At 40.6% G+C, this 24,079-nt stretch overlaps 1 protein-coding gene across 1 annotated transcript; it reads left to right on the plus strand.

Moving 5' to 3' along the window:
• Nucleotides 1-717: 717 nt before the first annotated feature.
• UNC93A (unc-93 homolog A) lies at nucleotides 718-18,202 on the plus strand. The gene is made up of 8 exons (XM_056488515.1): nucleotides 718-968; nucleotides 4,173-4,354; nucleotides 4,988-5,217; nucleotides 8,285-8,410; nucleotides 10,688-10,905; nucleotides 12,041-12,176; nucleotides 13,730-13,861; nucleotides 17,663-18,202. The coding sequence occupies exons 1-8, from the start codon at nucleotides 882-884 to the stop codon at nucleotides 17,926-17,928; spliced, it is 1,377 nt and encodes a 458-aa protein (XP_056344490.1). The 5' UTR covers nucleotides 718-881; the 3' UTR covers nucleotides 17,929-18,202.
• Nucleotides 18,203-24,079: the final 5,877 nt, after the last annotated feature.

Consider the following 24,079-nt stretch of genomic DNA (forward strand, 5'->3'; position numbering starts at 1 on the left):
GACTCTGTGGACACCCTACAGACCTGTTTACATCAGAGCATGGACAGTTTTTGATTCAACTTTGCTCCCAGGTTCAAATTCCTCCTCTGCCACAGATGCAGGAAGTTCACCCTGCCAGTCTTAGGGCCAGAGAAGGGGAGAGGAACTTGCTTTTTCAGTTATATGCTCAATCCACCTTTCTTTTTTTGGCTTCTGACTGGGAAAAAACACTACCATGGGTATGACTTGGTAAGCTTGAGGGATGAAAGCCCCAAGATTCCTCATGAATAAAGGCTGTTCCACTTGTCAAGCATCCAGCAGCCTTGAGATTCTGTGCTGCAGGTATGGAGCTGGTGTATGCAGACAGAGCTGCAGCACAATCTCATTTCCTAGCACACTTTTGTAACCACAGTTAAGCAATAGGCCTGATGTAGGTTTCAGTATAGTGTTTAATCTTTGTCCTTTGTGGATATTTGTGTCCTTTTTGTCCTTTGTGTATCTTTATGACAGAAAGTGATTTCACAGCTTGCAATTTTTTTCTTCTGTGCTGATCATTGCAGAGAGCAATATAATATATGGCTTCAATACTCAAACAGGTGCAAATATTGCAGAGACTTATATACCTCTCTAATAAAACATGATAGATGCCCTTAGGACTGCTGGCTATTGCCCAAGTCACAACAGGTGAATGAGTAACAATTCCATAAGAAGCTTTCAGTACTACTAAAAGTAAAGTTCACTGGCCAGTCTTCAAATAATTAACAACTCTCTTCTTTACAAACACAGAAAAAAGTGACCTTTTCCAACAAGGCATAAGCTGTTTTTCTCCAACTCAAATCATCCCCTGGAATAATTGGATCAGCTTTGCCTACCAGCAGACCTTTTGTCTTCTATGAATCAACATGGAAAGGAATCTTAAGAATGTTTTGGTCATTTCTTTCGGATTTTTGCTTCTCTTTACTGCTTATGGAGGACTCCAGAGTCTTCAGGTAAGTGGGGCATCTCCCATTGGTTATCAGGATGGTTGGTCTGGAAGGGCACCAGGCCAACTGGTAGTGTGAAACACATCAGTCTTTCCATGGTCTCTGTGAGGAAGGCATGCATAGTATTTTTAATGAGGTGGGTTAGGATATTAACTTGCTGCAGGTTAATATTCCTCACCCAGATCCACAGCATTTACTAAATCTTTTATCCTAGTATCTCTCAAATAGCTCACATACTTGTGTCATGCTGCTACTTTAGATCCACAAAACTAGTTTCAATGGAAACAGAAACAGAATTAACCTGAGATGACTTTTCTCAAAAGAAGATACTGCAAAATGGAAAATACATTCAGTTTCTGGAAAGGGCTATTTTTAAAATATTTCTAAATTGCTATGATTTTATAATAATACAAAATAATTTAAAATTATGCCCAAACCATAAAATAATGTAAGTATAAAATAATACAGTAATTTCTAGGATCATGATATAACATAATAGTAAAAAACATGATTTTTTTAATAAGGCAGTTGTGGCTTGCACTGGCATTGACATTTTAAAACACAGTAGAAGAGATGGGTTTCTAGAATGACTTGAATACTCAGGTTACTGTTAGAGCTCACTTGTTTATCCAAAATAAAACACTGAGGGTTATTGTTTCTGTCTATGAAAGCTTCTGAGTAGATAAACACAGGGAGAAATTTCTCAGCCTAGAAGGCTCTGCTGGTCTAATGGCTGATAGACATCAACGAGTAACTTTAGGAAGGATATTAACATATGATCATTGTCAACTGGATTGAATTTTCCCACTGGAGTGAGAATCTGTACACCTTAAAGGTGGAACTTGATACATAACGTGATGAATTTGTTTGCAGTAACAAGGAGTTGACCTCATTTCAGGAGGAGGTGCCTTGTTCCATACATCTCTCTTCTCTACTTGAACAGCTTTTCTTTGCTGGCAGAGTCAGATTCTGAACTCAGGACTGCTCTGCAAAAACAGTCCCAAAACTAGATGGAGATATTATGAGTTGGGGAGACTAATGAGGCAGGGGAAAATAAACCCTAGAAGCTGCAAGTCAGTCCCACCATCTGAAAGGGCTGGTTAGAGCATGGTGTTAATGACACCAAGGTTGTGGGTTCAGTGCCCATACAGGCCATTTACTTAAGAGGTGGACTTGATGATCCTGTGGATCCCTTCCAACCCTGAATATTCTGTGAATCTGGGAGCCTGTAAGTGCTGCAGTGTTAAAAAATTTCATAATTAATTTCAATATTCCGTCACCCAGAAGCCCCCCGCCTCCAAAAAAACCCCACCAAAACCAAACCAAATCAAAACCCAGACAACTAACAAAAAAAAAAAAAAAACAAACCCAGAGAGTAAAAACCATATGATTTTGGAAGCCTGGCTTCTAATTTTTGGAAATTGCAGCTTCAGGCGTGTGATATTTCACAAATAAGACCTCTGAGATCAGGAAGCCTCTTTGCCTATTTACAAAACAACCACTCCAATTCTCAAACACCTTGACACTGCACTGACAGAGACTGTCCTCACCTCGCTGTCCTGGTACCTGTTTGTCTCCAGGTGTGCTGCATGACTGCCACCATGGTCCTACATGGCCAGACTCTCAGCCACTGCAGGTTTGGAAAGTGTTCCATGAAGCCATAAACAGCTTAATTTCCCTACATCACTCTCCAGTGCCTCCCCCTCAGCATCCAGTCCCCCTTCCAAAATCACACTGAACCATATCACCTATTAATCAGAGCAATCAGGAAAACATTGCTAAGCAGCACAGAATTGCAGAATGGCTTGCTTGGAAAGGACCTTAAAGATCATCTTGTTCCAACCCTCTGCTGTGGGCAAGGACATCTTCCACTGGACCAGGCTGCTCAAATCCCCATCCAGCCTGGGCTTGAACATCTCCAGGGATGGAGTATCCACAAACCCTCTGGGCAACCTGTTCCAATGCCTCATTACCCTCACAGTTAAGATTTTCTTTCTAATATTTACCCTAAATCTCTTTTTTAGTTTAAAACTGTTGCCCTTTCTAGGCTGTCACTATCTGCCCTTGTGAAAAATCACATCCCCACTTTTTACTGTGCCCTTTGAATACCATAAGGCTGAAATGAGGTGTTCCTGGAGACTTCTTCTCTCCTTGCTGAACAATCCCACCTCTCAGCCTGTCTAGGAGAGGTGGTCCATCCCTCTGATCATCTCCATGACCCTCCTCTCCTACAGGTGCATGTCCTTCCTGTGCATCCCAGAACTGGATGCAGTGCTTCAGATGGGGACTCACCAGAGCAGAGGGAAGAGGGAGAATCACTTCCCTTGCCCTGCTGGTCACACTTACTTTGATGCAGCCCAGGATGCACCAGACTGGCCTTCTGGGCTGTGAGCATGCATTATTGCTCTTCTCCAGCTTTTCATCCACAGAATTATCAAGTCCTCCCCTTCAGGGCTGCTCTCAATAAGTTCTTCTCCCAGTCTACTCCTCTCTGGGATTGCCCTGACCCAGGTGTATCACCTTGAATCAGGACTTGTTGAACCTCTTTAGGTTTGCACAGACCCATTTTTCAAGCTTGTCCAGGTGTCCCAAACTGATCTTGTCATTTCAATTTTCAGAGCACCAAGACAAGAGGAGAACTATTTTGAGCATAAAATTATAAAACCTTGTCAGATCAGTAAAATATTATTCCTTCTTTGTGAAAATGTGAGTGAATCAATTACTTCCAATTACAAAGGGCCACTGTGAGCCCACCAGGATATTTGGACCTTGGCCTCTGAAAATCTTAGAAATTATCAGACCCATAGTTTAAAGCAAAGAATCTCCCACTATGGCTATGCCAGCCCTTGCAATGCACATCTGAGAATATTCCTGCCTGAGACAACAAATGAAGGCCAAGAAAAGAGGTTATCCTTCATTCAGCTTGATTTCAAAGAGAAACTCAAAAAAAAGAACATCAAATAATCTAAAGAATTACTTGCCAAAGCTTTGAATCTGAGCAATCCTTGCCTGGTTTTGTATCATGTTTTCAAAAATGATACATCATTTTGAGGAAATATTCCAAGTCCATAATAAGGCTGTCTTAGGGAAATGAGACAGTAATACCCAGTCAGAGATGCTGTCTCTCTATTTCTGCCTGAAGCTTCTCTCCCTATACCATAGTAATTTTTAACTGTGATAAAAATTTGTCTCAATTTTTTGTCTCTGCAGAGCAGTCTCAACTCAGAAGAAGGCCTGGGTGTTGCTTCCCTAAGTGTTCTGTATGCTGCACTCATCCTATCCTCCATGTTCCTCCCTCCAATCCTCATCAAGAAGCTGGGCTGCAAGTGGACCATTGCCATCTCTATGTGCTGCTACATTGCCTTCTCCTTAGGGAACTTCTATGCTAGCTGGTATGATTTAAATACTTTAACCCTCTCTGCTGTGTTCAAACTAAATAAGTAAGGGCAAAGTTCTTTTTTCTTCTCCATTCCTACTCCAACTCTGTGTTGCAGGTCAGAAAGTTGGATGCAAAAGGTGCTGCTTGCAACAAACTGAGATAGATGAACTAGGTGGACCAGAGAGGTGAAAATGTGCAAAGAGTCAGAATGAATACATCCATTTACTCACCTGAAGCTGCTTCTTTAACTCATGTTTGTAGCAAAAATCCTCCTTTGGGGAAAAAAAAAATAAATCAGAAGTTTCACTGAAAAGTCAAAAGCAGTTTTTGATAAAGTTGAAGGGAAGGCTATCTTCCAGCAAGTAGCTCTGGGAGAAGAGTAATCAGTTTGATTCTCAGTTATGAGAAGTTAAGGAACATGAGCACAGACCTAGCCATCCTGGCTTAACCCTAGTTTCTGCACAGAGGTGCATGTGTTTGCACACCTAAATCTACAAGGCTGGCTCTTTCTTGATCCATGTAGCAGATTTATTGTATCATAAAAAGGATAAATCTATTTCTTTGATGTCTATTTTTGCCTCTGGATCTTTGGGCAAATGATTATTATGCTAATGGTAACAATGCTAAATAAAGTGTTCTTTGGCAGGTACACACTAATCCCTACCTCTGTGATCCTGGGCTTAGGAGGAGCACCACTCTGGTCTGCCAAATGCACTTACCTCACCATTGCTGGCACTTCATATGCTGAGAAAGCAGGAAAAAATGCAAAAGACATTATCAACCAGTACTTTGGGGTCTTCTTTCTGGTGTTTCAGTCTTCTGGCATCTGGGGAAATCTTATCTCATCCTTGATACTTAGCCAGTCTTCCACCAAAGGTAATATGTATTTAAAATTTTGGCACTTCTTTCTATAAACATCAACTAGTTCTAGATAAGAGGTAGATTTCTGCAGCTGAGCTGTCATAGTCAGTGGAAACAGGCACTTCAGATGAGAGTTAGCTCATCTGAGGATTGATGTCTGAAATAGATAATTTTTTTCTCTGGAAATGCCTATTTTCTATCAAAAATCAACCATAAAGAGATTTCAGACAAATAGCTAAAAAATAGAACTCTGATGCATTCTGTTTGAATTTTACCCTTGTATTGCAAAGCATAGATAATCTGCAGGAAGTGACAGTCCTTCACATCTGACTTCTATTAAAAGTGGATTAAAACAAAAGGCAAAATACTGAAGCAGCCTTTTTGCAAAGCTTGTAGCATTGGGTTAGTTTGCTGTTGAGCATTCAAGGTGAGCCAGACTGGTTGCTGGTGCTTGCTGAAAATGACTGCTCTACAGAACTGTCAAGAAGAAACAGCAGTGGCTGTTGGCAGGAGCCCATGTGCCAGGGCTCCTCTGCTGTATTTCAGGCTCAGACAGCAGATGCCAATGTAGCTTGAAGAAATCACTCAGCAGCAGTTGCCCTCATTTCCCATGCATGTAATTGGTGTCAATTTTACAAGGGTAGTTCTGAAGATAAATTAATATTTGGATGCCACCTTGGAGATTTGAAATGCTGTGGTGTCTTATCATTGCAGTCTCCTGTACATTCCTCATCCTGTCAAAATCAGAGCAGGGTTGTTCTCCAGACATGGAGAGAGCTTTCCATGTACACTGCAACTATGAGTAGCAAGAATTTACCTCTTTCCTGTCTCAGTTCAGAGCATGTCCTCTGAACAGTTCTGAAATACCTACTAGGTTAAAGCTGAATGTCAGGAAGTTGGCATCAGGTTTTAATCTTTGAATCTTTGAATTTATGGCAAAGAAGTGGTCACAAGGTGGGATGTGGGATTCTACTTGTGTAGAATCATACTTCTTTTAAACCTAAGCACCATTAAAGCAGAATGCTTTAATGGCAGAGCTTTTCAGGTGCAGTGGAGCCCTGCTGACCTGATCCCAGAGCCACATGGTATCTCAGGAGGGACTGTCTGTTCTGATTTCACTTGCAGGGCAGAGGTGGTGGTGCAGACTGCAACCATTTGACTGTCCTCTGCCTCACAGCACACATAAATTTAACGAGAAAAACAAAACACTATTTTTTTTTTGGTCCTGCAAATCTCTTCCTAGCTTTACTTTTGAGGATGTTCCTCCAAATTTTAAAGATGCTCTTATTTTTTTATCTATTACATAGAATTTCAGAAAATGTTGTGTTCCTGTGAATGGCTCTCAAAGCCAAAGGCCTTGTACATCTTCACAACAGTGATGAGCATTTAGGAGTTTCTCTACTCTGTCTTCTCAGGGACACACATCTTTAATCAGAGGGACTTTTTTGGAGGGGCAAGGGGGTAAGAATCTCCAGTCAGGCAATTATTTTTCTCTCCTCTGTGACTTGTGCAAAGGCATCCATTCATGTTTTCATGTACTTAAGATGTATCATTTCACCAAGCAGCAGGAAAGATACAGCATGTATCTGGAGAATCAAAATGCATAAAATTCAGACATACCTACTCTAGAAGTATTGTCTGCATCACTGCATCCAGACACAGCAAGAAGTTACATCATATGGTAATTCCACAAGTGAGGACAATAATCAGTGCAAATTAAGAGAGTCATCCTTCCTCACTCATCAGTATTGCAGTTTTAATTCAAGAGAAACAGTGCAAACTCTGCCTTGCAGCTTGTATATAACTAATTGCATGTGTGGCTTCATCTTCAGATGATGCAGGAACTGATAAAAACTTGTTTTACACACTTCCACACTTCACTCATGTGACTCAGCTTTTGCATATGGCAATTTTGCTGAAGGTCTGTTTGCTCATTTTTTGCTGAAGGTCTGTAGTGGTAGCCAGTGGCTATAATAAGGTAATGATTTTCTCTACATTACTACATTTTATCTTATGTTGAACCTAAAGCTGTTTATGAAGCTGGTTAGACAGCTGATTCACATCACAGCAGCTTTGATTGGAAGCAATGAGGAAAAACACACTAAAAGTAGTTACACAATAACCTTAATTGAAAAATTACAGATCAACTCTTCTTTAAGGAATCAGCCAAGGTACAGCTGTATTGCCCTTTATTGTGCTTGGACCAGAGACAAATTCTGAAGTGAAAGCACTAAAATTATTGTGTGGGGTTTGGATCATCCTCCTCCAGTAGACAGTTCATTCAGACTTCCACTTTGGGTTAGCATTTATTCTTTACCAAAAGGGTGCTGGAAGAAGTGAGCACAGTGTGCTGGTAACACAGTGTGTGTGGGTATTTGTGTACAGCAAGGACAGGACTGCACAAAGCAAAGGTCTTACTCCAAACCCTGCTGAGCTGTTAGCTTCCAGTGTGTTCTTAGAAAGTTATAAAGGCAGTAGTAAAATCATAATGTCAGGAAAAGCAGGAGATTGTGATACTGAGTGATCATAAATTCAATTCATTAAAGAAAAAAAAAAAAAAAAAAAAAAAAAGAAGGATGTCTTGAGGTGCTTTCTGTTCCTATAACTTATACAGAAATTATCTGGAGAGGGAAAATGCAGGATGGCTGTAAGAACCAAAGTTCTTCAGCCCATTACTGGGGTAAACTTAGAGACCTGTCTCATGAGGTACTATGATTAATAGGTAAAAATATACACTCAAATTTTGAATAGTCCAAATTGAGCTTAGATTCAGATTTCAGCCTCAAACTTTAGACCCTATTCTCATGTAACCATTAATTCAGTGTTCAGTCTCTTTTTGGTTTCTCTTAAACCAAATTTTTTTTGTGTTAAACTGGAATTCTAAACTTAAATATCTCTAATCAGGAAAGACTGGAAACCAGGACCAATCACTAAGCACTGGATTCCTTATATCCTTACACCCTTATACCCTTATATCCTTACACCCTTATACCCTTATATCCTTATACCCTTATATCCTCACACATAGTGTGGATTTACCTGATCTCTCCACTGACCTGCCCTTCTTTTGGTTCTTAATTAGTGAATATCTCAGAAGAAGACCTGGAATGCTGTGGAGCATACAACTGCCTGACTGATACCACTAACACCACTGGCTCAACAAAGCCCTCCAACTCTTTAATCTACACACTGCTGGGGGTCTATACTGGTGAGTAATCCACACAATCTTTTATCAGTATCACTGATGGAGAGCCCAGTTCCTGTGGAAGCTAGCATGGCTTTGCAGATTAAGTTTCTGACTTTCTCCTTCAATACAATTTGCTAAAGAAGAATAAGATGCATGAGAGCTATAAACAACTCCTTCCTAAATAGTTCTAATGCTTTATGCAAAGCTGTATCATTTTTATCTAAAGGAGAAAGATATTCCTTATATTTATCACCTTGAATGAAGCTGAAGCCCAGTATCATGACCAAAATTCAGCCAGGCAAATTGACATACCTCCCATTTAGTAACTACAGCTGCTATAGACCTTCCTTGCACAAGGCTAGAATAGAATTAAAGACAGGGAAACTATAGCCATTAAAAGAAAAAATAGATGTGCAAGGATTCACTGAGTGAGGAAAGTTCCAAAAAGCATCCTGCTCAAAAGAACTTATTCTCTGGATAAAGGAAAGTATCTGGCAAGACAATGTGCACCTTAGCTCTGTCAAATATGTTTGCAGTCTCTGAACATAGATGCACTTTCTGTGCTGAGACAGAAGCACAGAATTTGCCAAACACTCCAACAGTGTATGAGATCCAGGCAGAGCCAGCTCTCTGCCCAGTGCACAAGGACATGGCAGAAAACCCTTCCTCTGTCCCCAGCCTCCATTCCTAATTGGTGGGAAAGTGTAAAAAATATTCCCCTACTCTCCTCACAGAATGTACTGGAGCTGATGACTTTCTGCTGAAGGCATGTTTGTCTGTAAAGTTTAAATTTAAATTTGATGACTAACATATACAGCATTTCCTTAGGCTTTGTGAATGCAAAGTGGATGCAACCCTGCTGTCTCCTGACCCTGTGTCAGTGGGGTTTTGTTTTTCTTTAAGCTCTTAATAAAAGAGATGTCTTTTCTTACCTCGAGGGAAAGTAAATGGCTAAATATTTTATTCACAGATATTTTTCAAATGTGTCCTCTCTTTGGTGGCTGAGTACTTATTTTGCCCAGCTTGGGTGGAGACAATAATTGATAATTCTTCTGCTGTTTTACTTTCTCAAGGACTGTGAAAGTTTCTATTTATGTTCATACCAACCATGAAGCCATGCCATTTTCTCCTCTAATTGCTCTTGATTCATTTAACATATTAGTTATATATATATTTCTTCTGAAAATGTGGATGTCATATTCTCATCCATTTAAGCCCAGCAATTACGTCATAAGTACTAATAAACAGAACCAATAATGACTTGGAACCAGGACACTCAAGAAATTCTTGGAGACATGGATGAAAAATAATAAGTAATGAAAAATTAGGCAATTTATTGTAAATCTTGGATATTAAAAGTTCACAAGAGAGACAATATCCATACACATAACATAGGAGCACATTAAACCAGCAAAGTGGATGGAAAGAAGGTGCCTGGTTCTCATCTTACTCTGAACTGTAGTTCTTTCCATGGATGGAATTCTAGTCAGCATAAGTGAGGAAACATTATCATGCTCTGCATCCATAATGAAGCCATCAGTCTCATATATATTATCAGATATGGTTATTTTCTTGATAACATGAAAAAAATTGCTTTGATTCACTACAGAAGCAACAAATCTAGACTGATACATGCATGATCATTTTCTGATCAACTACTCTATATATTGTTTTATATGCTGCTTCTGCTAGGAAATTATAGGTTTAAGGATGTAACTTCCATCTTTCAAGTTAGCCAGAGCTGCTCACTATCATCTTCAAAACAGCACATATTCCATACTCAAAGCACGGCTCTGACCTGAAAAAAAAAAAAAAAAAAAAAAAAAAAGAGGCACAACATATAGTGGGTTTCATGACAGCATTTATTTTTCTTTCCATGTATCAGAAAGAAGAGCCCTTCTAGCCATGAAAACCTTGGCACTGGAAGTGAATCCTCCTGTGTCTTGTTGACTGAGAGGCTTCTGATGGCTCCCGAGGGAGCTGCCTGCGGGCTCCCAGCCCTGTGCCCCGGGCTGCCCTGGGAGGCTGAGCATCGCCCTCTGCGGCTGCCACAGCAGGCTGAGGGGTGTGGGGCACAGCTGCATGCAGAAGATGTGAACGTAGATCAGGCCTTCTTGTTTATTCAGAAACGGCCTTTACACTGACGTGGAGTCAGAGGCAGCTGCCAAAATATCCCATGGAGAGTTAAGCACCAAGTCAGAACAATAACAGCAGCAAGCGACTTCCCATCATTCTTTCAGCATTCCTCAGTTTTTCATGAACTTTTTGTTTTGTTTTGTTTTGTTTTGTTTTTTTCAGCTAGTGGTGTGCTAGCTGTGTTGCTGGTTATTATATTTCTGGACCAGATCAAATCTGACCAAGCAGAGACTGAGAAAGAAAAACTAGAGGCACCATCCTTTTGGTCTACGTTCCTAGCAACTTTCCGGCATCTAAAAGATAAAAGGCAGTGTCTTCTAATCCCTCTGACAATGTACAGTGGGTTTGAACAGGGATTTCTTTCTGGTGACTACACAAAGGTGTGGATGTAAATGAAAATCTATTTCTGTCTGATTTTTTTTTTGTGCCGTTGCGTCTTACTATTTCATCTGATCTATATTTACTTGTCAAATGAAGTTGTTTTTAATGATGATTTGTAGATTGCAAAATTACTGCTCACTTCTCCGTGAATGAACTCTCAGTGACATTTTCAAACAGCAGTAAATATGTCCCTTGGAACAGACTCTGAAAGAATGCAGTAGAGAGCTTCACTCACCAGTGGAGGCCACAGCAGAGAGCTACAGGTTCAAACTCTTCACCTTGTTGTAAATAACAAACTGGGAGAAGAGCCAGAAGCCAGCAAAGCTTTTATATCTTCCTTCCTCTTCTGGTTTCCCTAGAGCTTGTATAAATGCAAGTCAGCACACATTCCAGATATTTTATTTTGACAACCTTTACGGTAAGAGGGCAAGTCCTCAGCATGGCTGGCTGACAGCCCTCACCAGCCACTGATGCAACGGGTCCAGACCCTGACAGATTGAAATTATTAAAACCACCTCTGCTCCTCCAGCTTCTCTTCAAACCTAGACACACAGCAGATGTGTTTCCCCAGCATTTGTTGAGAAAGCCCCCAAAGAAAGAGGGCAACCTTCCTGAGCTGCTTTTTTCATGCTTAAGGCTTTCAAACCTTGCATATAAATCAGATGGAAGGGTGCACTTGTTGCTGTGTTGGAATGGATTGAAAGGGGCACTCCATGACAACCTCCACTGATTACATGCTCTTATAGAAGAGGTCCTCTTCATTTTTTGGAAGCTGTTCTGTAGTGACCATAGTCTGAATTGTCAATTTTCATCTTTTGGTCCATGACAGAAAGGGCAGAAAATTCCTAATGCTGCTTCCAGGAGCTTTATCTGTACAGAAAGCAGTGCTCAGATTTGTTGTGCTTGTTTTTCCTCTGTTTGCATGGCATCAGTCTGATTGGGAGCTGGATTAGGAAAGCTGCTGCTGAAGGCCAGCTATGTCAATGCACCAGGGACTTGTCAGCAAACTCTCTGTCCTTGCTCTTTTTGTCTCGTCCGTGCTGGCTATTTACCAAACCTCAGGCTAAGATCCTTCAACTTCAGCTGTATATTTTCATCAAAGAAAATGTGGCACCACTCTCCCTTCTCTTCCAGGTATATGTGACCTGTGCCCTGGGGATACAGTACGTTGGCTACGTGATGATCTGCTTTGCAGCTGTAAATTCCCTCTGCTCTCTGCTCTTCGGAAAGATCTCCCAGTTCACGGGTAGAAAATTTCTCTTTGCACTAGGTAGGTAAAGATTTCTTGAATGGCTGATCACCACATGTAATCAGATCCACTACTCCCCCCTTTGCATGTACAAAGGGATAGCTTGCTGTCAGCTACCAACTAAAAACCAAAGTCAATCTCATTCATGAGAAGAGAGGCAGCTCAGCTCACAGTTAAGCACTTACTGCTGTCTTTGCCTTGATTCACTTTGCTGGTGATGTTCAGCCTGCTTTTCAGGACTTCATATATGTAGAAAGTGCCCTATAGCTTTGATGCTTTATAGCTCTGATGCAGTCAGTGACAAATGACCTTACAATGCAGATGTTGAGACTCGCACTTTAATAAGAAGGATTTCTCTACTGGGCTGAAACCTCCTCACCCTTATGGAGTGAAAGCAAATCACTGTTGATCTGAGTCTCAGGAAATTACAAACTTGGAAATTTGAGTGAAATTTCAGGCAACTTTTTAAAGGTTGGCCAGCTGTCCTTTTTACTACTTGTTCTATGGGGAGGAAAATAGGAGAAAGTCATGTGTCAGGCTGGAGTGACTTAAGGGCTTATGTATGGGACAGTGATTTTCATGTTGCCTTGAGAAAATACTTGTGTGTTTAAGAACATCTTCCCCTCCAGAGAACATTGTTTTAACAAGTAACAGAGTCATGGAGGCATAAAAAAAATACCAGGAAATATTTCTTTTGTGCCTCTGTATGCATTATGCATACTGAAGTGGAATAACACCTTATTTCCACTATGCAAAAATTTTTATTATTAGAAACATCACTGAATAAATCAATATGTATCAAGACATTCTAAGCATTTTCTCCACAGGAAATTTTAAACCTGGACAAGGAAGAAGAAATTTAGAGTGCCTAGTGTTACAGTCATTAGCTCAAAGATTCTTCTGTCTGATCTAGGTGTGTGTCTCAGTCTATAAAATTTAGATTTAAAAAAAAAATCAAAACAACATCTAATAGTAGCAATAAACAATTAAATTTCCCCAAAACTGTAGTGTTTTGGGGAATGGAGAGACCTCTGAACCTCTGAATTCTGTTTGGTGGTCTTTGTACTCAGCCCGTGAATGTGCACCTGTGGGGGGAAGAATCTGAGACTCATTTACAAACCATTTTATAAAAGAAAGACCCAAAGCCACCAGACCCTCTAGAAATCCTTAATTGTCCCCTCTGGCCTTAAATGAACACCTCATTTAAGGCATGGAGAGCAGAAGGGTGTTTGCTGCCCCTTCCCACATGCCTCACATGGTGACTGCAAGCCTTTCAGAGGCTCCTTCTCCCACTCAGTGGTTCATGTCCTTTGGGCTACAACCATATCAGCACTGAGGATCTCTCAGTCAGGTCACTGCCCAGAATTATGAACTGGGCACTGTCAAAGGCTTGCATTGTCTTGTGTTTCATGTGATATCAACTCAGGCAGCACAAAGCTCAATGAACCAGAAAGATTTTTAAGATAGCCTTGTGCTTTCGTTGGGGGTAGAATAAAAAAGTGTAATCTACCACAATCTGTCCTGATTATAATTGCACCTATATTTCTCTTCTTTATTTCTTTCTAAATCAACAGCCACAGTCACGAACACAGCCTGTATAATAGCACTACTGCTGTGGAAACCTCATCCCAAGCAGCTTGCTGTGTTTTTTGTGTTCCCTGCTCTCTGGGGCCTATCTGATGCTGTTTGGCAAACCCAAACTAATGGTAAGTCCTGGTGACAATGAAATGTATTCTCTGGAGATATAAAAGTCTGCATGTTTGCATCTATGAAACAATGCTGCATAACAATGATAATTGCTTTAAGACAGCATCTCAAAGAAATATGTTAAATTATTGGAAAGCAGAAGAAATAGAACAAGTTGAGAGTAAGAATGCAATATAATCATTGAACCAATATTTCCAAGATGAAGAGAGAAGAATACTGCAGAATATGGTAATGAGTATTCAGAATAAATATTCTAGAGGAGTATAAGATCTTTTATTAAATAATAATAATAATAACAACATTAGTAGTAGTAGTAGTAGTAGTAGTAGTAGTAGTAGAAGATCTCACCCACTAGATAAAGTGTCATGTTCCTCCTGGAGAACCAGATGGAAAACATGGCAGCTTAGCACTGACAGTGATCTCCTTTCAAGCTCATGTAGAGTCCCTGCCTCTACACACAAGGGAGTGACCAGCCAGCATCTTCTCTGCCCCTCCAGTAGCTCCAGCTCAGATCCCCTAGAGGAGAGCTAGTACACACATCAAGGAACTCCCTCTCATCATCTCACATCCTTACCCAGACTCTCCTGCCTTAGGTAAAAACTTTACATCGGTGCTCTTGATAATGCTCAGGGTCATGGAAGGAGAACATCAATGAGGATTTGCTCTCTCTTAAGTAAAGATGTTCATTAATTTCCTGCTTCTTCAGCCACAGTCTATCTGCTCTGCAAGCTTCTTCCTAACACTCTTGAGAACCATATCTTAGTCTTCCATGGGATAAAGGACCTGTCCTTTGTCCTGCTTTTGTCTATCCAGAAAGCCCTGTCCTCAGATGCTGTGCTTCTTTCAGAATCACAGTGGGGTTAGGGTTGGAAAGGACCTCTGGATTTCAGATGGTTCAACCCCCTTGCTCAAGCAGGGCCACCCAGGCACAGCCACTTCCTCAGGACCATGTCCAGGGAGCCTTTGATATTTTCCAGAGAAGAAGGCTCTGCACCCTCTCTGGGCAACCCATGACAGTGCTCAGTCACCCCCACAGTAAAAAAAAAATTCCTGATGTTCAGAGGAAAACTCATATATTTCAATTTATGCCCATCACCTCTTGCCCAATTTTCTTGGACAGCACTGAAAAGAACTGGGCTTTGTAACCTCTTTTCTAGGATTTACTTGCATTTGAGATGTCCTTGAGGAGCATGTTTCTTCAGCAAGGTCCCTGCAGGACTGACAAAATTGGACCTGAGGCCCACATTAGAGAAAAAAGGGGTAAATACAGAGGACTTAAGATTGGGGAATGTTCTGGGAAGTGAGTGTAGTTTCCAAACTCCCAGAAGAGGCAAAGACAGGGGACAATGCTTCATGCTTACTTGATGGTGAGTGAGCTGTGCAGCTATGTGACAGGATTAATCTCTATTTACAGCACTGTACCAGGTCATCTCCATTTTCAGATTACTGCAAGATACTTGTGAAAATTTCACATTTGTGTTAGCTTGGAAAACACCCAAATGTTCTTTTTCCTTGCATAGTGTCTTTTTTTTTGTCTGTACCTTACTCAGCTGCTTCACAGCTCCCATTTATAAAATTGCACAAAGTTTGCTTTGTCACATTGTCACAGTGAAACATCAAGTGATGACATGAAACCTTAACAGAGAGGTGCAGTGACATTACCCCACAGTGCTGCATCCCAGAATAGGATCCTCAGTTTGACATACCCATGTAGGACTAAATGTCTTCTCCCCTTCAAAAGTTTTATACAGATATGCATCACATAAAAAATTCCCAGCATCAAAGACTGAGAGGTGAGATAAGACCTCCAAAATAACACTGGTTTACAAGACCTGTGGTCCTTCCTTGGCTGAGATCCCACAAGTGCTGCCTGGGCCTCAGAAGATTAACCAGTGAATGCACAAATGGCACAGTGCCACATACTTAAGGCATTCCTTGGCTTGCTTTGTGCTGCTGTGGATATTTAATACTCGAGTTCCCCCTAGAGGATATGTGGATGAGTCACTTCACCTTTAAAAGTTTTCCTGACATGTTTGTGTTCATGTGTGGATGCTCTCACTTTTTTCCAATGGAAGCTCCTTCATTTCAGAGCATGTAGTGCCCTTTCTTATCTAACTTGAGCACAGATGCTGATATTGTCCACTGACAAAAATTGCATCCTGGGACATGAAAAGTGGAGCATAAGAAATGTGCAGAACAGAATTATCAGGTGGACTACAGTAAAACTGAGTTCTTTCCAGGCTGATTTGTGTCTTTAGAAAGGATGTAAATGAGTCTAAAGAGTTTATAAACCCCTATTTATATAAACTCAAATAGTTTCCAGCAGTCCTGTTATATACTCATGCCTACTAGTACCAGGGGAACGAGTAGGAAAACAGTGTCAAAAAAACAGGATCATTTCCATGGAAGTGAACTGTGAAATTTCAGAACTAACAGCCTCTCCACTCACTCAGCCCAGCAGGTCCTGCTGAAGCTCATCCAGTCAATTTGCTTCAAAATAGCAAATATGTACCAGCTGAAAACCAGGATCTTTAGACATAGAACTGCCATGGCATCAGAAACCTTCCTATATTAAATTTAACTCACTTTTATCTTTACAGAAGATAATACTGGGCATATCAGGAAATTAGTATGGACAGCCTGTACTTGTTCATTTATTAGGCAAAACCATGAAGGACTATCATATCTACACTCCACTCAGCCATTTTAATGAACTAAGTACATCTTGTGATGCACTTGTCCAGATTTTCCATCATGTCTAAATTGAAACAACTCAGTAAATGTCCTCTTGCAGTCACCAGGATACATAAGCTTTCTCTTACAGACAGTGTCTCCCCCTACTTAACAAAACTGAAGGGGTAGTTGAGTCTACTCAGATTTTCAGAGAACTTTACATTCCTCTTTGCTTTTTGGCTGAGTGTACACATTTCAAACAGATGTGTTGTTAGACCAGTGGAGAAAAGGGTCAAAGTTCATTATATTCCTCTCCTTCCCTCTGTGTACACCATGTCTGAGTCAGAGTAAATGCCTGTTCTTTATCACCCCTGCTGCTAGCTCAGCACCCAGAGGAAAGCAAGCTCTTTCCCTTTCCCTGTGTGCTTCACTAGTCACACCTGGAGGCTGGAATCCCTCCCTGGATCCCAGCTGTGTGTGTGCAACTGGCTGAACTCATTGGCAGCTTTCCAGTGAACACAACTGCATTAGGATGATCAGTTGAACTGTATCTCCATGTCAAATAGGTTTTCCAGTTGATGCTTGGAAGTTCTGTGTGCATCAAGGAGGATATTCTAGTTGCTAAGCCATCCAGGAGCTGAAAATTTGAAAACCTGATTTATTCGGAGTCATATCTTTCTGCATACTAAATCTGGGCCCATGTTGTGAAAGCCTGTAAGGATTTGGTACAAGCTTCTCAATAGCTATATATGGAGACTCTACAATGTCAAAGCCTCCTTTTTCTACTTACCTACTTGTTCATCATTATAAACCCCTTGATTTTTGTAGCTAATACTTTGAAAAAAGAAGTCCTGCCCTCTTACTTCAATAGATCACATCCTTTCTTCCTTCCTCGTATTTTTGTTCTTCCCTTTTTCTCTGGTGTTCTCTATTTTGTCATGTTTATTTTGTTATTTTACTTGTTGCAATTCAAAGAAGCACAACAATTTTTTAAGACAAGGCTTGTATTTTCCTTTCTCTGACATTTATGAGGGAGTGCCTGTCTTCCCCATTGTGCTCTATTTATTCCCTTTGCAGATTTAATCTTCACAAGACACGTTTTTCCTTCCTTTCTTCCTTCCTTCCAGGACTCTATGGCATTTTATTTGAGAAACACAAGGAGGCTGCCTTTGCAAATTACCGTCTCTGGGAATCCCTTGGATTTGTCATCGCCTTTGGTTACAGCACCAAGCTGCAAGCCTACATCAAACTGTACATTTTACTGTCTGTGCTTGTGCTGTCCATGGTGACATATGGAGCTGTGGAATACCTCGAGGCTAGGAGCTCCCCTGGGACACCTACTGCTGCAAAGAAGGAGAACGGAGGACCCCACTGCCAGGAAACACACATGTAATCCAACAGGGTCAGAGTGATGGAGGCAGAGCAAACTGGCCAGCTCCTTACAGGCGTGTCTCCAAGGGCATTCCAGTGTGAACTGCATCCAGAAAGATGGTAAAGGAACAGATTTCAAAGCTATTATAGTGCAAATGTCTTAGGAGTAAAAACCTCCTTTTACATGTCACCTTTATAAGGGAAGATTATCTGACTTTACCCTTTCATGCAGATGACCAACTTAATGTTTTCTCTTTTTATTTTGATTAATAAAGTCTTAATAATTGTAAACAAGATTCCTAAAGTCCTCTCATTTTTGTTTCTGTGAATAAGACCTTGTATAGCTTTACAATCAAACCACATGCAGAATGAAAGAAGTAGCTTGGGTTGATCAGCTGATTGCAGATAACACACCTAATTTCATGGAACTGTTAATTATAAAGATTTATGTTGTTTTTATGCTGCATTCTTTAACACCTGCTGCAAATAACATCAATCTACAGGCTGGCTATATCTGCAGATACATTCATATCTGCACACCACAGAATCAACAAACTACTGAATCCACCAGCTTGTCTTAGGGCAGCAGACAGCTGTGAGTCTGCCCATGTTATGCCTTCATCCCAGCACTCTTTTGGTTTTCCTGTCTCCAGTTTTTCTGTCACCACTTGCAGCAACATCATCCTGAAAGAGATGCCTTCTACAAGACAAAATACACAGTGATTATGACCTTGCCCCACTTTCCCATCCAGGGACAGAGCTGTTTTCAAGATGAGCAGCCAGGCCATGGGGAACCTCACCATGAGAAGAGTGCAGATGGCAGTGCAAGTCACAGAGAGACAGGGAGAAAAGGTGGATGGGTTTACATTGTAATAAGCTCTTGAGACCTACAAGTATCCTGCAGTGGTTCATCTCATTTCAACTTCTCTTTAGTTTTACCCATATTGTTTTAGATGTGGATTTTTGTGGTTTACTGCAAAGAGAAGAGTGTTACAGTACTGTTACTGTGCATCTTAATGAGAGAGCAATGTACAGACCTCATGCTCATTACTGGTAATGACACTATTCAGATTCTCTGTGTGAGGCAGACAGCACCAAAGGAATTGCAGACAAATGCTCTTCATGTCCAAGATTAGTGCTGCTTCTGGAAGTAAACTACATATAGCTATCTAAGTTGTTGCCTGCCATGGAGACAACACTTGAAACTGCTTCCTCTCAGTTACTAACCACAGGAGGATGTGGCACCACACGGTGTGACAACAATAACACAATTTGTGTGACAAAAACCCACAAATTGTTAGGTCTTTTACATAGTGACAAACTTCATGCTACTTTACTGTCTTTCTTATATTTCTTGTTCCCAACCATCTGGACTCCCCTTCAGACTTAATTTGTGTTGGTTCATGGCTTTTCACACGATGAGCACAGGTCTCATACAATAAAGTAAAATTCACCATGTCCTACAGAAAAGAAGGTGACAGGTGGGCTCCCTCACAGGTGCAGCTTTCTCTTGCACCTTTGCCCTGTCAGCTCAAAGGCATGCTGTTGATCTCTCTGTTGGAAATACAAATGGCAAAACTATTGTGGCTGAAGAATCCTGACAACCTCCTATATGCCCAGCATGCACAGATGGATATTCTAGGCTGCTGCTGATTTTCACCCCACACTGCTTCCATCTCATAAAGAAACTCAGCATTGTGTTTCATTGCATCTGTGAATCCTCCCCTGATTCTCTTTTACAAAGTGGTGCTTAATGGCAAGTGAAGCAAAGGGGATTTCTGAGGTCAAAATCATGACGAAAACCTCATCTGTGTGAATGTAATAACTTTTTATTTGTAACAACTCAATACAGAAGTCAGGATTCTGCTACATGTCATGCTCTACAACCTCAGAACAAAAAGATGACTCCTACCCAGGCACTATACAGTTTTCTTTAAAAGTAATTTCACTTTTTTCACTTAACGAGTCTGGCTGGGATGGAGTTAATTTTCTTTGTAGCAGTCCATATGGTGCTGTGTTTCAGATTCTTGTAACTAAAACAGTGTTGATAACACACCAGTGTTTTGGCCATTGCTGAGTCGTGTTTGCAGAACATCCAGGTTTTCTCTTTTTCTCTGCTCTTCCCCCTCAGTGAGTAGGTTACAGGTGGCCAAGAGATTGGGAGGTGGCAAAGCCGGGGCAGATGAGACAGGGTGATTGATGAAAGGGATATCCCATGAGCATGAAGCCATGCTTAGCAATAAAAGTTTGGGGCAAAGGAGGAGGAAAAAGATATTCTGACCTTGTTGAGGATCTCATTGAATCAGCACAGGAGACAGGACATTGTGGCCTGTGGTTTGAGGAGCTGGCTTTAACTCTTGATTTTTCACATGACTTTATGTAGTCATTTTTTGAATGGCAACTCTTCCATTTACAGGCACCATGAGGAAAAATTATGTTACCTTGGAAATGAAAGCCACAGCTACAGGCAGCAATGCAATGAACATCCTTTTGCCTGGGACAGGATGAATATAAAGGTGCACATCAGTCTTGGACATGACTTAAATGAAAATTGCCACTTACATTGTTATGCATGGACAATACACAATTATAAAACTTATATGATTTTGTTTGTAAAGTCTGTAGGGATTTTGCTGCATAGTATATATATATATATATATATATATATATATATATATATATATATATATATATAAAATAATGCAGAAGTTCAGCTAGGAACATATATTCACAGGAATATCTGGAAGGAAGGGAAAAATGGAAGTTGAGGTTGCTGTGAGACATTTCTTTTACAGTGAAGAAAGACCCTACAAGCCCTGCTGCAGTGTAGCAGGCAGCAAATAGCACAGTCACATAGTCTGTGCTGAGGCCTCACCAGCAGCAGGGTGTAGGCAGACTCACACTTCTTACTGTGTTTATCTCCTGTTCCTGTAAACCACTCACTCCGGGAAAGCTCTCACTGAGGATAATTCAGCTTCAGTCTGTCTCTTATCCATAAGGAGATTCTCAGAAATAATCCCAGAGCAGTTTAGGTCTTGCTGCCTCCCTTCCAACACCAGTTTAAACCTGAGGTGGAAGGTTACTGGAGGTATAATTGTAGAACACCACTAAGTATATTCATATACATATTACCACTGGAATATAGAATTACATACTACTTTGCAATATGGAAAGTCATTGTTTACAGAAGTTCAAATTTTGGCCACAGTCTCAGCCATTAATTATGTCTAAAATCTCTTTCCAATAGGAGCCTTATTCCTCACACCTTGGACCAAAAATTGCTTCAAATCCCATCTGTTTTTTAGGCAACAATTCCCTCACTACAGAATATAAGATAGTCCAGGAATCACTAGGTATTTTCCTTCTGTCTACTGTTGGTTTTGCATTGGGCTTTATGATTTTAACCAAGAGAGTTTGCTCAGAGCAGGGCAACATACTGAGTTAGTATGATGTGCCAGTAGTGCAGCAGTGCAAAGAAAGTCACCTTAAGGTAAGATGGACATGAAGGCAGATGTCTGTGATACAAGAGATGTCTTGAAACTATTGGAGTTTCATCTCCATAAGAATGTTTGTGACAAATTCAAGCCATGGCTTTTAAAACTCAATTGAAAACTAGTCTTATGTTTAGGCTGTTCCATGGATGACACTGTGAGAAGAAAACTTTTTCACAGTATTGCTGAACTGCTGAACTACAAGCAGTTTGACACTTCCAGGCCAAACCAAGTGGCTGGGGTGAAGTCTGGCAGAAGGCATGTGCCCTGGAGCACAGCTGGTGAGAGTGCCTGGCTCACTCACTTATGGAAAAGTGGCAAAGTGTACTTCTGCTTCTTCTCCATGACCTGCCCTACAGGCTGCAAGAGGATCAATTCCTAAGGTGGCTGTCCTAACTAAGAAAACTGCCAGAGCACTTCCAAGAAAAACACTGACTTCCCAGCTGCAGGAAAAAATTTCATGCCCAAAATACCCTTCTGAGCAAAAGGTGAAGCTAAAAATGAACAAATCCCAGGAGGCTGGGCATTCTCCACAGCAGCCTGCCCAACTCAGCTGATGGTTACCTACACCTCACTTCTGCAACTATGAGCTAACAACACACATATTTCCTCTGATAAAAACCAGAGACCCATATCCCTGGCTGAATGATTTGAACTAGCTCTGTTCACACATCACAGCATATTCTAAATGTGAAAAAACTGAGGCCAAATACTGGCTGTAGCATGTTTTTGCTAATGCCAGGAAAAGCTGTGAGAAGACAGTGGTAATTCCCAAATGTGTTCCATCTTCCTGAAGGAATAATGAAAATTTCATTGTAAATGCTCCAGGACAAAAAACATCAAGGAGTAGCTATGTCTGTTGCTACAGTTTAAGAATATGCACACTTAATTTGGATTTTTTGGTGATTATTTTTGTTCCTACAGCTATGAACTAAAAATGGTAGAGCCATGCTTCTGGTTAGTGAGGCAAGTGGAAGGTGGAGGAGAGAGGGTGTGAGAATCAGCCTGTGAGAAACAAATTGGGATGTGTCAGAACTCATCTGTGAAGGACTCTCAGTTATAGAATCCCTGACAGAGATTGTCATGCATGTGGGTTAATTTTCTGCCTCCCTGTTTCCAAACACAATGTGTACCCTTTATGTCGAAAATCCATTTACTATTGTACTATAAAATATCACCTGAAAAAATGTGTCTTGGTAAAACGGTGGTTGGACACAGGCCAGCAGAAGTGCTACAAAACCTTCAGTAGGGTCACTCTTGTGCACAGCCCTGCACATATTCCCCATATGTCACACTTTGTGCAGGACTGTGGGACAGATTATTCCAAAGTCAAAATGTTGTTTAATGAAGCAAAGAGCAAGCAACATGATAACAAAATTGTTCCTAATTTAGTTTACAATTAGGAGGGATTATTTGTTCACAGGATTCTGTGATTCAGTGACAGGTTATTGAATCATAAACAGTGATTTAAGGCTAAAAGCTGTGAGAAATGCCTGTTTTCTGATTTACAACAGAAACAAAAAGAATGTCAGCATTTAAACTGGAGAACAGGGACCTTTTGTTAGAGGAATTCTTGGGACTAAAAATGGTCCTTTATAAAACATTGGTATCATATCTAGTTTCTCAGCCAAACTGAAAACACCAGCCACGTTCACTTTTTTATGCTGCTTAATTAAGAAAAAAAATCAACACAGATCTGTTTTGGTCAGCATAAGGTAGCACAAACTGAAATTCTTAGAGAACCACATGGAAAAGAATGATGTCTTGATTTTATTTTGATTAGAGTTTGCTTTTATAAAACAAATAAAATATATTAACTATTTCAGTAGTTGAAAGCAGGAATGTTAGGAAGCAGCTAAGGGAAAACAAAATTTTATCATTACACTAGCTGATATCAAACTGATCATAGCTTCATAATTAAATTGATAAACTGAAGTATGCGTATGATCACTATCAGCAATGCTTCTTGCTCTCTCTTTGAAAGATGCTCTGTAATTTGAGTGATGATTTGTTGACTGTCTGAGCCCCTGGAAACAGAGAGGAAGAGAAAGCAATTCCATAATGTTGCAATTTTTGCACTTAGATGTGAGAAAAGGCTAAAGCAGAATGCTATAAGAGTGTATTTGCTGCTACAGGAATTTGAAGGGCATAAGGAGATAATTGGATATCTCAGTCAGTGGGCAGGCAATGAGCTGAGCTCTACAAGAGAAGAGTTTCAGTGATTTGGAAAAATTCACTTCACTGGAAGTGTTGAAGGCCAGGCTGGATGGGGATTTGAGCAACCTGGTCTAGTGGAAGGTGTCCCTGCCTTGGGGAGTTGGAACAGCATGATCTTTAAGGTCCTTTCCAACACAAACTATTCCATGGTTTTCAGACAGGCAGTCTATGGGGAAGGCAGTTGAAAGCAGCATCTGATAAATTATTAATCCTTCTAAGTATCAGGTGCCATCCAAAGAACCTTACAGGTGGAGAGACTCATGGACCAGAAATATTTGTGCACTACTGGAACAATAAAAGCAATATGAGGAAAGGTTATTTCAAAGACAAAGAGATACAGAGGAAAGACTGCTGGAGGAAGAAGAAAGATCCAGAAGATCCAGATCTTTGATCCAGAATGATCACTGGGATGGAATAAACATTTCATTTTATTTTCAAATTCACGAGGCAGGGTTATTATGATCA

The sequence above is a fragment of the Oenanthe melanoleuca genome, chromosome 3, assembly GCF_029582105.1.
Source record: "Oenanthe melanoleuca isolate GR-GAL-2019-014 chromosome 3, OMel1.0, whole genome shotgun sequence".
NCBI classification, from domain to species: domain Eukaryota; kingdom Metazoa; phylum Chordata; class Aves; order Passeriformes; family Muscicapidae; genus Oenanthe; species Oenanthe melanoleuca.